Source organism: Lontra canadensis, unplaced genomic scaffold (assembly GCF_010015895.1).
Source record: "Lontra canadensis isolate GAN:19392208 unplaced genomic scaffold, GSC_riverotter_1.0 scaffold134, whole genome shotgun sequence".
NCBI lineage: Eukaryota > Metazoa > Chordata > Mammalia > Carnivora > Mustelidae > Lontra > Lontra canadensis.
This window is the reverse complement of record NW_022631128.1, coordinates 799,302-816,221: the sequence shown is the minus strand read 5'-3', so window position 1 is coordinate 816,221 and position 16,920 is coordinate 799,302. Positions and strand designations below refer to the sequence as shown.

Below are 16,920 nucleotides of genomic sequence, written 5' to 3'. Positions count from 1 at the left end.
TCTGATAATAGACAAAATAAATGAAAGAGTATTCCTAAAAAGACTATCCAAGATATACTATGTTATGGAGGATTTTTTTTTGTTATGGATGATTTTTAAACACTTCTATTCTTTATTTCTACAATTCTGTATGATAAGTATACATTAATTTTTAAAATAATGATGAAAGTAGTTTTTAAAAATGCGAAGTATTCAACCACTTGATTTTTTTTTAGCACAGCCTATTGGATTTTTAAGTATAACCATGACAGACTATGGACTCTGGGAAACAAACTGAGGGTTTTAGGGGGGAGGGGGGAGGGGGGTGGGGGGTGGGGAATGGGTGAGCCTGGTGATTGGTATTAAGGAGGGCACGGTTTGCATGGAGCGCTGGGTGTTCCGTGCAAACAATGCATCAGGGAACATGACATCAAAAACTAATGATGGACTGTATGGTGACTAACATAACACAATAAAAAATAAATGAATAAAAGTAACAAACATATAGGCTCAACACAGAGCGCCTGAAAAATGAAAAAATAGAAACAAATATGAACCAAGGTGCTACCACTCAAAGGTGCACTGCCATTTGGTTATATGTCCTTTTACTCTCCCAGTTTTCTTTCTCCCCCACTACAGAAATAACAAATGTTCATTGTAAAATCCATATAACCACAAAAAGAAAAGAAAATCCTGCTCTTAATCCAACTCCTAAGAATAACCACAACTGCTAACACTTTAGTATATATATCTTTCCAGACTTAGATCTCTTAAAAAAATTTGGATACTTATATAATATTCTACAAATTTTCACTTACTTGACTGTGAATATTTCCCAGTTATTCCACTATAAAATTAGTTTTAATGGCTGATAGTATTTCATCCAATCAGCTACATTATCCCATACCATTCCTTCAAATTGGATTCAAACTCAAATCCTTTCTCAGAGGCCTCGGTGCTGCCTCAGCAAAAAGAAACATACATGCAAAGGTAGCAGAAAACTGCATGGACATCCACTGCCAGGTGATGACAACAAAGTTACTTAAAATATCAGAAATAATCCTTTACCTGTTTCTAATTTTCTAGATGGCTCACGACCTCTGATTTTACAGTCAGATTTTATAGTCAGTTTATGTGTTTATCTTTTGTCAGTTTATGTGTAAACTGACATAAGATGATAAGCTGACATAAACTGACATAAGATACATGACTGACATAAGATAAACTGACAAAAGATGATTAATTCAGAATACTATTACCTAAAAACAAATACTGAATTACAAAACTTGATCGATTTTGATATCTCACTGCAGCTATCTGGAGACTCCTTTTTCATGGAAATTCTTCTATTTCTAAAGACTTGAAAATAGCGGTGACTACCCAACTTAAATTATGCAATACGTTACTTCCAACCAATTCAAACTACTTTTACTCTAATTTATCCTGTGCATATCTGTGATGTAGCTAAGAGGAAGCAAGAAATCTGATTTTTAGGAGAGAAAACTGAGGCCCAGTAACTTCTCTTGATTCCCTTTGGACTGTGTTTTCTGCTTTATCCAGCTTTTCCGGACTTCCTACCTCAAAAAACTATTATGATACATTTAATTTATAAAAACAACGGGAAGGGCGCCTGGGTGGTTCAGTGGGTTAGGCCGCTGCCTTCGGCTCAGGTCATGATCTCGGGGTCCTGGGATCGAGTCCCGCATCGGGCTCTCTGCTCGGCAGGGAGTCTGCTTCCCTCTCTCTCTCTGCCTGCCTCTCCGTCTACTTGTGATCTCTGTCAAATAAATAAATAAAATCTTAAAAAAAAAACAACAACAGGAAACAAAATTCTGTGATACTCCTAGGGTTTAACAAAACCACAGTCAGCAATCACAGTTCCAGTCGAAGCTGTCTTAAGGTATTCAGGTTGTGATATGAGAAAGACTCGAGTTTTGGGTGGGTTTTTCTTTCTTTCTTTTTTTTCACTTCAGTATTAAGTAGCTCCTATGCATCTTTTCCTAGGAACGTGAGCTTCATTTTTTTTGAAAACACAGGTCAGCTCTCCTTTAATATGTGTGTAAGTGAGTGATCTTTTAGCATGTTTTGATACCCTCTTCATGTGCACTTGCATTTTCTTCTTTTTGTTCTCTGCCATTCCTTAATTCTGCTTTCAGAATTAGGCAGGCTAACTCCAACCAAAAAGGCCCAAGGTTTTCCCTTCTAGGCCAAAGGGTGGTATCTGCCTTGACTCCCCACACTTTCGGTCACACTCCTGCTCCCCCAGGCCCTCGTCAACCTTCCTTTCCCACTGAGGCAGATTAGCATCATGCTTAAGGGCTCAGACTGTGGTTTAAAGCCAGACTGCCTGGATTTAAATCAAGGCCCTGCTGTTAATGCTGAGTGACCTTTCGCAAGTTGCTTACTCTCTCCGTGGCTCATTTTCCTCTGTAAAAAGGGGAATATATGCGCCTACTGCATAGGTTCTTCTAAATTGAGTTACTTCATTTAAATCCCTTATAAGAATGCCTGGTACACAGTTAACACTACATAAGTGTTAGCTATTACTATTGCTGTCATTACATTTTTGTTTTAAAATATCTTGTAATCCGGAAGGACATCTAAAGACCATCATTCTTCCTGCTCACATTGCTTTCAAGTGCACACAACACTGCCATTTCACGCATCAGACACCAAAAATTAAAAGGTTAAGAACATCTGATGACCCACGAAGAAAGACTGCTCGTTTTGATGCCTTTTTAAAAAATTTAAACATGTTATATACTCTTTATGTCCACTTCTCAATTCCTACCAAAAAGGAGTTTAACCTGAATAATTACATCATCTGAAAACTGTACATAGATTTTTTTCTAAGTCACCATGCTGTATAATGAAAATGCTGACCTTTCAGATGTTGGATTAACATGTGATTAGATAGCTCAAAGGCCAGAAGTGCTTTTTCTATATCTTACCAATGTGTTCAGCAGATTAGCATGAACAACAACAACAAAAATACCACAGTCTTCAAATTATACTTTGGCTTCTGTTGTTTTGAAAACTAGACTGCAGATATACTTTGTAGATTTCAGACATGGGTTTTTGACATTGTAGGATGTATAGCTACAGAGAGGAGATCATTTTTAGTTTTTTCTCCCCCTATAATCTTCCCTTGACAGAACAGTTACAATTTTTTAAAAAATCCATTCAAAAGGAGACTTGAGGAGTTTTCCATTCACTTTTTCATTTCTGGAAGTCTGACTTTCTTTTTTCTTTTTTTTTTTATTGTGTTATGTTAGCCACCATAGAATACATCATTAGTTTGTGATGCAGTGTTCCAAGATTCATTGTTTATGCACCACACCCAGTGCTCCATGCAATCCTTGCCTTCCTTAATACCCACCACTGGGGTTACCCATTCCCCCCACTCATCTCTAAAACCCTCAGTTTGTTCCTCAGAGTCCACAGGCTACTCCTTCTGAAGAACATCTGATTGATGGGTGACCAATACATCCCACCACCACCTCCCCACTGGAGTGCCCGCCAACATAGGAACTGGTGCTTCTGGAATGCCTCATCTCTATGTCCCCAGTTATTTTTCCAGTGGAAGCTGCTTCTGCTAGAAGAACTCTTTTCTAGTCCCAAACTCACCGAGTCCCTGCTCCTGAGTCCACCACGTCTGCTATTCCGGCTCCCACCACATTCTTACGCACCAATCTCCCCTTCGCACCCATCTCCCCTTCCCGTAGCAACAGGGCAAAGGGAAATACTGCGGAGGGGGATCTCACAGTTGCCCCAGCGGCCGAAAGCTGCACTCCTAAATGTCTTTCCCACCGCCTTCCAACCAATTAAAACTCCAAATAAGTATTCCCAACTAAATAAGTTCATGCTTTATTGTGCAATACTACTTTTGTAAGCTTCCGTGGAAATCACTCATTAGAAAGAATGGAAATTCTCTGAGGGCAGAGAATTTTGCCTATGTGTCTCCATCTCCAGCACATACCCTAGGTCACCAGCTTTAAGTTGCCATCAGTTTTCAGACACATTTCGGATGAGCAAAAATGTGCAAAACAAATGTGCATCCTACAGTCGATGAAATATGGCAACAGAAGTAACTCTTCACATAGTAAGTACTTAATAAACGCTTACTGACTTATATTTTTTGAAGTTTCTGTGGGAAAATCTTTTGAGGCCCAAGCAATTGGCTTACAGATATATCTGCAGGGGGCAAGGGACTAGAACTTGAGGATTGCCTGTCTTCCAAATAGCCAATTGTGAAAAGAACAGAAGTTCTCCAGACAGTGGTGTGTTCCTATCTGGGTATGTGTCTGTCTCTCTTCTCTCTCTCCTTACCTCATCAATTAGTTTTCTGGCATTTGCGATAGTGTAATCACCAGCAAATAATACCACTAAACATGACTCATCGCTGCTTTTCTGCCTCTGACCCCGAGATACTGGAACGATACTTCTATTGGCTTCTGTGGAAACGCGGACAGCTTTGAGCTCTTCGGTAGTAGGCAGAGGAACATGGTCTTGAACTACAGCATCCTCGGGAAGAAGGCTCCAGTTGAGCTCTCCTGACACGGGTGTAAAGTCATGAATGTTGCTCCAGGTATTATTGAAGATACTCAGCCCCGCGTCCTTGAACTGGAACGCTAACTCGGGGTAGTACCATTGAAAGCAGCCAAACTTGATGTTTGTGGAAGACTCAATGATGGGTTGAGTGGCACAGCACAGAAAGACTTCCAGCTTTCTACAATCCCGCACACGAAACTGTTGGCAGGCGAGCGTACACTTGCAATCTCTGCAATTCCGAAAAAACACACTGCCTTTCACAGGTCCCAGAAAAATCACACAGTTAGTACAGTCATCGATAGTAATCGTAGCAGAGTGATCAAAGATATAGATGTTACAGTTCTCACAGTCTTGAATGAGAAACTGTTGTCCCGCCACTTGGCCAGGTAGGCGACCTACTGTTTCATCCTTCAGGCCACTGAACATGTAGTCTTTTGGATCAACCTGCAGGAACAAAACACAGGCCTTGAGTATTACTAACATTATTCAACAACTATTAGTCAAGTGTCTACGGGGTACCAGGCACAATTCTTGGTGCTAAAATAATAAGTTCCTACTCTCACCGACTTTGCGACATAGTAAGAAAATGAAAAGCACAAATTATTTCTTCCAGTAGTTAAGAAGAATGGGGGCAGGGAAAGGGAGAGGAAACTGTGATAAAGAAAGGCTCAAGGACATATCAACCAAACAATGTGTGGACATTGTGTGGATCCTGTTTCAACACACCAACTATAAAAACACTTTTTTGAAACAGTTGGGGAAATTCTCAGCACACAGCATTTTGGATGATATTAAGGAGTATTTCAGCTCGGACCCTTTTTCCGATGTTTCACTTTTTAAATTTTTTTAAATCAAGTATAATTAACATTACAGTTTTATATTAGTTTCAGGTGTACAATGTAGTGATTCAGTAATTCCATACATCACCTGGTGCTCATCACAAGTGCCCTTCTTAATCCCCATCACCTATTTCACCCATCCCCCTACCTACCTCCAGTTTGTTCTCTATATTTAAGAGTCCGGTCTTCTGACTGCCTTTTTCCTTTGTTCATTTGTGTTGCTTCTTAAATTCTACGAGTGAAAATTTTAAAACTTCTGAAATTGGAAATACACCCAGATAGAAATATATTTCTTTATCCTTCAATAAACAGATGTGTGGGTCTTGGTTTCTAAACCCCGACTGATTTCTGCAATATGCTACAGAAAATGGAAGAACATGAAGGCACAAGAATTACTATATGGCATAACTCCCATCTGCAAGTTTGATTCAAATGTTTATTAAGCTTTTCCTACAAGGCAATTCTTCAAATGCCACCACTCCCAACTTTAGATATTCTAAACTAAAGCACACATAACCTTTTAAACAGTATGCCTGTAATTTGTCACATTATATGTTTTAAAATTCTAACTGACCTCTAAGAGTCACAGAAAGGCCATTTTAATTTTTCCAAATTACATTGGAGTCTACTTGCACTGTTCTACCGCTTTGCAAATACTGTATTTCATATAAAACTATTCGTGTGCCAGAAACAGACTCCCATATAGTAGGTAAATTTTTGATTACTCACAAAGGATAATTTACTCATCCCAACCATCACTAACTTAAAGTGGCTTATTCAGTATTGCACAATAAATGTTGTACTTATCCAGTTTTAGATAATGTACTAGAAGGCGTACTGGTCTGTAGCATGAGGCAATAAAAGAGGCACTTTGTTTCCCAGTCTTAATTCTGTCACCTATGAGCAACATGATTTTGGAAAGGCACTTTAACTTCCCAGATCTTCAGTCATTCCACCAACATCTGAACACCCAATATGAGCCAGATAATCTCTCAGGCACTAATGTGAGTACGACCAGCTTTTCCCATAAAAAAGTAAACACTAACCTAAACAGATGATTTCAAAACAACTCAGCTGTGTAATGCAAGATGCCTAGAATATTCTGGAAACACAGAGGAAGGAAACCTGGGGTAGAGGAGGTAGGGTGTAAGAATTTACTAACAAAGTGAGAATGAACCAGCTGGAGTTCACCACATAAAACAGGTAGGAGTAAAGGATCCTCTCTTTCCACACCAGGCAAAAGTGAAAGAATTAACAAAATAAAACTCTTCAGAGAACATGAGGAAAACCAAACATGGTTTGGTGTTTACCAGTGATACTAGAATGGGAGCAGATGAAGCTAGAGAGATAGGCAGGGGCCATATTACAAAGCCTGGAAGTTATCCGTGGGCAATAGGGTACCACAGGAGGGTTTTAAATAAGAGAAATTTACATTTCAGGAAGTTTACTCTGTAAGAATAAGGAGGTGGGGCATGGATCTGAGACTCTTAATGTCGGCAGTGGCTAGAAGAGGAAGATGGGATAAATTTGAGAAATACTGAGGAAGTAGAATCCATCAATTCGGTAATTCAACAGCTGTTGGAGGTAAGGCAGAAGGGTGGGTCCAAAATGATTCCTAGTTCTCTCGTCAGTGTTTTCCAACTGTTTTGGACTATAACGTGCATTAGCAGATTCTTCAACACAGCCCAGTACACCTACTGGTGAGTATTTGCACATGGACATACACCAAAGAAATAAAAGCTTCACGAATAATATTTACCCTGATTTCGTGTTAAGCCCCCCAGCACACACAAAATTTTCTATTATCCCCTGAAGGGTTTGAAAAAACACTACTCTGATTTATATGATTGGATGTTAGTGTGCCATACCTCAGAAAAAGTGAAAAATACGGGGGCAACACAGGTTTAATGTGGAAAGAAGTATTCAAGCAATTGTTTCTAGGATTTTACAGGTGATGCATGTATATAAAGGTACTGGGGTGCCTGGGTGGCTCAGTCAGTTGGGCGACCCTTGGTTTCAGCTCAGGTCGTGATCTCATGGGTTGTGAGATTGTGCACCGTGTCAGGCTCCGTGCCGAGTGTGGAGTCTGCTTGAAGATTTTCTCCCTCTGACCGTCCCCTCAAATAAATGAACATACCTTAAAAAAAAAAAAGTACAGTATTCCAGTTTGGTCTCTAAAAAGAAACCCAATCAGTATAGTTGCTGGTTCCCTATTGCCTAAGATCAACCCCAAAGGGACCGTGTAAGGAAACACCAAGAAAAGGGGAAACTATGAGAAGTCCCTGTGGGGGCGTGTGGGAGGATAAAACAGAAAAGGAACCTCTGGGATTTCTGTTCTTGCTTCTCCCCCACCCTAAATCTTGAGACAACTGTGCTTCTCCCACACCTGCTGGGACTCAGATCTCTGGTCCAGACTTCGAGTAAATTTAGGGCAGGACAGAAACCCTGTGCTGGTGAAGAGGTGGGAAAAAACAGGGGGCACTAACTCTGACAGTTGCTCTGGACCTCTCCAAACCCTTGTTAACTGGCAGATTAAAATCTAAGACATATCTTCTAATGCTGCTTCTCCCAACTACTAATTGGTCAAGTAGACCAAAAAAATTAACAAAATACAGAAGCACTGAACCACATAATGAGAACAAGCTTAAGTTCTGCATCCAGGAAGTAGAGTGCACTCACAGTTTCCTTAAGGACACACTAAAGCTTTTTAAAAAATCATATAGTAGATCATAAAGCCTAAACAAATTTTAAATAATAGGTAACATACAGACCATGATATGAGACTAACATGTAATTAGGTTAAAAGTAAATAACAAAGGACACTTTTAAAAATTCTTGCCTACTTGAACATTTTAAAAACACACTGCTGAATAACTCATGGGTTAAAGAAGAAATCATAATCAAATCTAAAAATACTTAGAATTAAATGTTAAGGCACCACATTTGGGATGCAGCAAAAACAGTGCTTTGAAGGAAATCTCTAACCTTAAATAGCTATAGTAAAAACACTCAAAATCAGTTAAATGTCCATCTTAAGAAATTAGACAATAAACAATAAACCTGCAGAAAGTAGGAGAAAAAAGATAAATAGTAGAAACGAGTAACTTAAGTATTAAATATATAAAACAAAACATCAGCAAAGCCAAAAATATGCTTTGGGGGGGCAAAAAATAGGCAAACTTCTGGCAAGAATGACCAGGGAAAGAAGAATGAAACATGAACAATATGAATGAAAAGGGGGATATTACCATAAATAGAGGTTAAAGGAGAATAGTATCAACAACCACATACCAACAAGTTTTAAGAGATTTTGTCTATGAAATGAACAAATCTCTTTAAAAAATAACTTAGCACAACTCACTCCAGAGGAAGTTAAATGCTTAAATAAAATGCTATTACTACTAAAGAAATACAACCAGTGGGCTAAGTGTTCCCACAAAGAAAACACCAGGCCCAGATGGTTTTATAAGCAGATTCCAATTTTATTTATCCCAGGTTCATGCAAACCCATAAAGACAATAGAAAAAGAAGGAACAGTCCTAACTCATGCTATTAGCCTGTCTGGCTAGACCCTAGTAAGAAAAACAAAGACATAAAGAAGGTTTTAGGTTCATTTCACCCACATCTATAGATGGGGGAAAGAAAAAAAAAACCCCTGCAAATTAAATCAATCCTATAAAAAGAGAAAGCACCACAACCAAGCTGAGCGCAAATGGTTCAGTATTAGAAAATCTTTCAATGTAAGTCACTATTATGTGATAACAGCTTACATTTTACTCCTAAGTCCTATTGATCTCCTATGGGAATTTATTCTTCAGAAGCACTTGCTGTGACCTATGTCTTCTGACTCCCCTTTGCCCAGATGGCCTTCCTTCTCCTAGTTCTTGTCCACCTGTCAAACTTCTTCTGTGAAGCTTTCCAGTTTCCTCAACCGGAAGCCTGCTCTTCCTTTTCAGAGTACCTATATTACATTAAATACCAGTGTCCGTCCCTTCTTGTAACCAATCTATTTAAAACTGAAACACCTCCTCCAATACTACCTCTTTACCCTTCTTTATTTTTCTCCAAAGAACTTAGCTTCCTTTTAATGCACTATGAATGCATTATATTTATCGTCTTTATTCTACCAATCCTTCATTATGGACGTAAGCTCCATGAGGGAAAGGATTATCTGTTTTGCCCAGCCGTTTCCCCCTGAACCCAGAACAATGCCTGGCAGCCAGAGGCACTCCACACACCAATAGTGAATCCATTTTAATTACTTAATCTTTGTTACCTCAGCGTGTGTAATCTGAGGTAGGTGATCCCCACGTGTCTCTTTAATAAACAAACGTGAAGAGTTAACTAAGTTTGGTCATCACACACTTCTCCACTGCCCATTCTCCAGAAGAGAGACCCTGATAATGATCAAGAACAACATGATATTCTCAGGGACATTCAGTCAGGTCACTGTTCGAGTTGGCCAACTTCTGAGTAGGAAGATAATTACACAGAAGGAGGTGGAGGCACTCTTAATATCAGGGCTGGGGTTCTCCTTTTTACATTCTCTTCTCTCCCATACCTGTGGTAAAAGCAAGCTGCGGCTACCTTCCACTTGGAAGGGCCAGTGAAGGGAATGGGAATGTGGGCATGGAGCAGGCTAATGGGATCTGGATCTAATCCAGGCCTTAAAGTGGAGAAAAGGGAACATGCAAGAGTTCTGCTTTAGGCTTTATGGAGCGTAGGAACATTGTCTGGTCTTCCTCAGCCTGTCACCTTGGCACCAGTCCACCTCCCACAGTGGGGCTGAGAAGATCAAGAGCACCAGGATTAGGTGTAGGGAAAAGGGGCCCAGGAGTTGGCCTGTCTCTACCAAGGCCTCAAACCCAATGGGCAAGTAGAATCTTCAAGGTTCAGCTTACGGTTTATCTCACTGTACCAGAAACTCCTTAAAACTCTGATGTAAAACTTTGTGTGTATTCTCCTGGGGAATTAATTTGGGGTTCAAGATTCTGGCCAAATCATCTTTGCTTGAGATACGGATAACAAGTTCAAACATTTGCAAGCACATATATCTGAGAGTTAAGTAGGGAACAAACCAGTGTTTGGATAAAAATTAAAAAAAAAAAAAAACAAACAGTAGGGGCGCCTGGGTGGCTGAGTCGGTTAAGCATCTGCCTTTGGCTCAGGTCTTGATCTTTGGGTCCTGGGATCCACAGGTCGGGCTCCTGGCTCAGTGAGGAGTCTGCTCTGCTTTTCCCATTCTCTCCGCCCCCACCCCCATGTGTGCTCTCTCAAATAAGTAAAATCTTAAAAAAAAACAACAACAACAGTTAATACCTGTTACTTAAAGGAATTTAGCGAATTTGTTTTGCATGGAAATGATACATAAGATGTATAGCATTTGAGAAATTTCAACTACGTTGTTTATAATATAATTAGTACTCTATCAGAAGTTGCAGTTAAGACTTGTTGTAAATGCTGAAATAATAGCCACTTTTACCTTTGAAATCACTGAGCTGCTACCTTAGTCTGCACCTGAAGTGTTATGTACGGAATACCTATAGCTTCTCCAAATTCAAACATTGAAGCCCTAGCCCAGGAAGTGATGGTACTGGGGTACTGGGGAGTTAGTCCACTCAGGTTTAAAAGAAGTCACAAGGGCAGGGCCTCATGTTGAGATTAGTGCTCTTAGAAGAAAAGACCTCCCTCTCTTCCTCCCTCCAACTCCCTCCATCTCCCTCAGTCTTCCTCCGTCTCCCTCCCTCCCTGCACACACAACAGAGGAAAGGCAGTTGAGTACACAAGAACGTAAGGCGACCGAATATGAGCCAGAGAGCAGGTCCTCACCAGTGAGAACTGCAGAACTCTGGGCACATTACAATTCTGTCCAAATCCCTGTTGTAAGAGACTTGACCAAACTCTAGCATGGCTTCTAGCAGCACGAGCCATGTCTCTAGAAGGACCCTACCCCCTACCCCTGGGGGGTAAAATTTTCCTGCCAGGAAAATTTACTATGTGTTCTAGCTAATACCTGATAATAGGTCTCCGACCTCCCTTTCTTAGAGCATTGATTAAAAAGGGCTCCACAGTTGTGAATATGTAAATCTTAAAACTCAGAAATACCTTTTCCAAGGACCTGAGAGTCATTCCTTTGAAATATAACTATCAGGAAGGACAGGGCCTCTGTCTACCAGTCTCTGTGGGAGGACAGAATCCTAACTTTGATAACTGCAAGTGAACAAACACAGCTGGTTTAATCACATTTACACTGACCAACTTTGTAATTTTCACTTCTCTGACTCTCCCTGCTCCCTCATTTTCCTGATAAAATTGCTGAAATCACCTCTCCACAAACTGGAACGCAGCTCAGCTCTGTCCCCTACTGTCAGCAGTTACTGAATAAAATCTCTTTTCAATGCTTTAACTAATGTCCAGTAGTATTTACCTTTGCACCAGACACTCCATCTGCTGGTACCTCGATCTTGGACTTCTCAAGTCTCTAGAACCATCTAATAAATAAATGTCTGCTGTTTAAGCCACCTAGTCTATGCTATTTTGTTATGGCAGCCTGAGACAGACTAAGACTTGTTGCCACAACAAAATAACAGACCAGATGGCTTAAACAACAGAAATTTATGTCCCTCAGACTGGAGGCTGGGAAGTCCAAGATTAAGGTGCCATCACAGTTGGTTTCCTGTGAGACCTCTTTCTCTGGCTGGCAGCCAGCAAACAGCTGCCTTCTCCCTTATATCCTCCTCACATGGCCTTCCCTGGTGAGTGCACGGCAAGCTCTCTGCTGTCGCTTCTCATAAGGACACTAATCCTATCAGATAAGGACCCCAACCTATGATCTCCTTTAACTGTAATTACTTCCTTTGAGGCCCCATCTCCAAACACAGCCACACAGAGAGTTAGGGCTCCAACATGGGAATTTTAGAGGGACACAAATACTCAGTCTCTAACAACTGCCAATGATGAGAAGTTAAATGTAATTTTACTATTCTTCTAAGTACTTTATCTGGACACCTCAGTTCTTCTAGTTATGGGGAGAAATTCATGCTATAGTTAAAGATCCTCTAAGCAAAAGAGTTCTAAAGTATAAAATGATTTGGACTGTCAATGCAGTCTACAAAGGAGAAATTTAGGATTTATGTTGCTGTACTTTCTCAACAAATCCCGAAAGTTCTTCAAAACAAAAAGTAATAATAAATAATCTGAAGCTTAGTACCATAGTCATTTTGCAAGAGTTACTAGTTCTCAAGTAAAGTGCCCCAAATCACAAACATGGAAAGGTCATATTCCAAGCTACCTTTTCACGAGAGCCACTTATGAAGTGAGCTTAGTTTAGGCTGTATTTCTTACTATAATCCATAAAAGACAGTAGATACACTTTCAGAATCAAAGAAAACATTTCAACAGCTGCAATTCACCTGAGACAGCTAAAAAACTAAGTTAAGCAGTATTTTCCTAACAGAAAATGAAAGTAAACATCTTATTGTTTTACTGAGCAGCAATCCGAATTTTCCATTAAAATTCATCTCCACGGGTAAACTTCCATAATGATAATCTGAGATGAAATGATGAATTTGTTAATTTCAGTGGAAAGCCTGTCTGCAAAGAAGTCCAAAATAAAGCTCTAGAGTGTAAGAAGCACTGTTATAGGTATGAGATACCATTCTCACTGCTTTATAATCATTCACTCAATACTCATAAAAACCCCGGGACATGATAGGTTTTCCACCCTCCCACCACACAGGCGCTTTCTCTCTCTCTCAAATAAATAAAGAAAATTTCTTTAAAAATACTCATAAAAACCCCTGTAAGAGCTGTGTACTATTATTTCTGTTTTACAGATGAGAAAATTTAGCTATTCAGAGGCTAAACGACTTACCCTAAGTTACACAGTTAGTAAGTGCTTGAGCTCAGTCTCAGACCTAGGCAGTCTGCCTCCTAAGTATATTTTCTCGGTTGCTTCTTCACATTTAACCATATTCAAACAGAAACCAATGTTTACTGGCACTTAAATCAATGGAACAGAGTAGAGAGTTCAAAAATAGACTTATGTTACATTGGCAAAGGTGCAAAGGCAATTCAATACAGAAAGGATAGTCTTTTCAACAAATGTTATTGGAACAACTGGAAATCTGTATGTAAAAAAAGAAAAAGAATCTCTCATTTTTTGCACCATATATAGCAATTAACTCAAAATGGATCACAGAACCCAACTGGAAAACCAAAACTCTACAACTTCTAGAAGAAAGCAGAGGAGAAAATTGTTGTAATCTTGGTTAGGCAAAGATTTTCTAGATGTGAAACCAAAAACACAATCCACAAACGAAAAAATTGAAAACTGGAGTTTTATCAAAATAGAAAATTTGGGGGGGCACCTGGGTGCCTCAGTCATTAAGCGTCTTCCTTCAGCTCAGGTCATGATCCCAAGGTCCTGGGATCGAGCCCCACATTGGGCTCCCTGCTCAGCAGGAAGCCTGCTTCTCCCTCTCCCACTCTCCCTGCTTGTGTTCCCTCTCTTGCTGTGTCTCTCTGTAAAATAAATAAATAAAATCGTAAAAAAAAAGAAAATTTTTATTCTTCAAAAGACACTGTTAAGACAAATCATTAATTGGGGAAAAAAAATCTGCAAAACACACATATGACAAGGGATTTGTACCCAGGATATATTTTTTAAAAAAGCCTCAAAAGTCATTTAAGAAAACAAGCTAGTAAAAAAGGGGCAAAAAATTTTAATAAGCACTTCACCGAAGTAAATATATGGATGGCAAATAAGTCCATGGAAAAACCCTCAACATCGTTAGTCATCAGCGATATGCAAGTTAAACGACAATGAAATACCACTACATGCCTATTAGAATGGCTAAAATTAAAAAAAAAAAAAAACCTTGACCATACCAAGTGCTGGTGGCATAGCAACTGTATCTTGTATGTTGCTGGTAAGAATGCAAACTGGCATAGCCACTTTGGAAAATAGTTTGGCAGTTTCTTATAAAGTTCAATATAAAATGTCCATGTGAGTCAGTAATCCCACTCCTAGGTATTCACCCAAATGAAGTGAAAAATTATGTTCACTCAAAAACTGCATGCAAATGTTTATGGTAGCTTTATTCATAATTACCCAGACTGAAAACAACCCCAATGTTCCTCAACTGGTGAATGGATAAACAAACATGGCGTACCCATATAATGCAATACTACTCAACAGTAAAAAGGAACTCCTGATACATGCAACAACATGGCTGAATTTTAAAAGTATCATGCTAAGTGAAAGGAGGCAGACTCAAAAGGTTACACACTACATGATCCCACTTATATGACATTCTCAAAAAGACAGAACTATTGGGATAAGACTGCCCGGCAGGTTTAGTTGGTAGAGGGTATAACTCCTGATCACCAGGTCAAGAGTTTGAGTCCCAGGTGGGGTGGTAGAGATTACTTAAATAAAACTTTTTGAAAAAAGACAAAACTGTAAGGATAAAAAACTGATCAGAATAAGTCAATCAGAGAAAGACACCTATCATATGATTTCTCTGGTATGAGGAATTTAAGAGGCAGAGCAGGGATCATGGGGGTAGGGAAGGAAAAAATGAAACATGATGGGATAAATAAAAAAACTGATCAGAAGCTGGGGGCGGAGTTGACTATAAAACAAACACAAGGAAATTTGGAGGTACGAAGGAACTGTTCTATATCTCGATTGTGGTGATCAGTTACTCAACTACGTTCATTTGCCAAAACTCGTAACTGTACACTTTGTTTTTTTAATTAAAAAAATTTTTATTAACATATACTGTACTTTTAGCCCCAGGGGTACAGGTCTGTGAATCGCCAGTTTTACACACTTCATAGCACTCACCATAGCACACACCTTCCCAATGTCCATAACCCCACCACCCTCTCCCTAACCCCTTCTCCCCGGCAACCCTCAGTTTGTTTTGTGAGATTACGAGTCTCTTATGGTTTGTCTCCCTCCCGATCCCATCTTGTTTCATTTATTCTTTTCCTACCCCCCAAGCCCCCAAAGTTGCCTCTAAACTTCCTCATATCAGGGAGATCATATGATAATTGTCTTTCTCTGACTTATTTCACTAAGCATAATACCCTCTAGTTCCATCCACATCGTTGCAAATGGCAAGATTTCATTTCTTTTGATGGCTGCATAGTATTCCATTGTATATATATACCACCTCTTCTTTATCCATTCATCTAGGACATCTAGGTTCTTTCCATAGTTTGGCTATTGTGGATATTGCGGCTATAAACATTTGGGTACACGTGCCCCTTCAGATCACTACATTTGTATCTTTAGGGTAAATACCCAGTAGTGCAATTGCTGGGTCATAGGGTAGCTCTATTTTCAACTTTTTGAGGAACCTCCATGCTTTTCATGAGTGTTTTCCAGAATGGTTGCACGAGCTTGCATTCCCACCAACAGTGTAGGAGGGTTAACCTTTCTCCGCATCCTCGCCAGCATCTGTCATTTCCTGACTTGTTAATTTTAGCCATTCTGACTGGTGTGAAGTGGTATCTCATTGCGGTTTTGATTTTCATAACTGTATACTTTAAAAGGGTAAATTTCACTATATGTAAGTTATACTTCATTTAAAATAAAATTACTTAAAATTTCAACATTGTGGGGCACCTGGGTGGCTCAGTGGGTTAAGCCTCTGCCTTCGGCTCAGGTCATGATCTTGGGGTCCTGGGATCGAGCCCCGCATTGGGCTCTCTGCTCAGCAGGGATCCTGCTTCCCCCTCTCTCTCTGCCTGCCTCTCTGCCTACTTGTGATCTCTCTCTCTCTGTCAAATAAATAAATAAAATCTTTAAAAAAATTTTAACATCGTTAAATCAGTTTTAGGACTACACAGCTACATAGCTGAAAGGTTATTTCATAAATGAAAATGGTAGTGCCATGTAATTATAGAAATAATAATAGGGGCACCTGGGTGGCTCAGTGGGTTAAAGCGTCTGCCTTCAGCTCAGGTCATGATCTCAGGGTCCTGGGATCAAGCCCCGCATCAGGCTCTCTGCTCAGCGGGGAGCCTGCTTCCCCCCTCTCTGCCTACTTGTGATCTCTGTTAAATAAATAAATAAAATCTTCTTTAAAAAAGGAAATAAAAACAGAAATAACAACCATAAATACCAGTACCTTGATCTTACGTACACAGAGGACAAAAGAAGGTGAAACACTGTATATTAGTTCACCGTGTTGCTAAATTCATAACCACAAAATAGAATTATGAAATTTTAGGTTTGAAAAGGATTTTCCATACCATCTAACCTAATCTTAACCTAATTTTACATTCTATCACATTCCCTTTGTTCACCCTGATTTGCCTGAATGCATCTAGCCACGCTTACCCTCCCTGCCCAGAGATGCTCAAAGAATTAGAGAACTGGAGTGGATGTTAGGAAATTGAGAGCTAGAAAAGCTAAAGGCCTTCCCCAATGAGGTATACTGGTGTATAGAATACAAATTAAAACCCCAGTCCCATATACTTTTCACTCTCTGTGCTTTTCCCCTTTACCAAAACTTTACGTAAGTGAAGAAGTTTGAAC

The 16,920-nt window shown here is 39.6% G+C and overlaps 1 protein-coding gene across 1 annotated transcript in view; it reads right to left on the bottom strand.

Moving 5' to 3' along the window:
• The window catches only part of RP2 (RP2 activator of ARL3 GTPase), a 46,608-nt gene that overhangs the window by 22,344 nt on the left and 7,344 nt on the right, over positions 1-16,920 (bottom strand). The window contains exon 2 of the mRNA XM_032842909.1: positions 4,309-4,974. Within this exon, the coding sequence (XP_032698800.1) occupies positions 4,309-4,974 (666 nt within the window). The remainder of the gene's footprint in view (positions 1-4,308; positions 4,975-16,920) is intronic.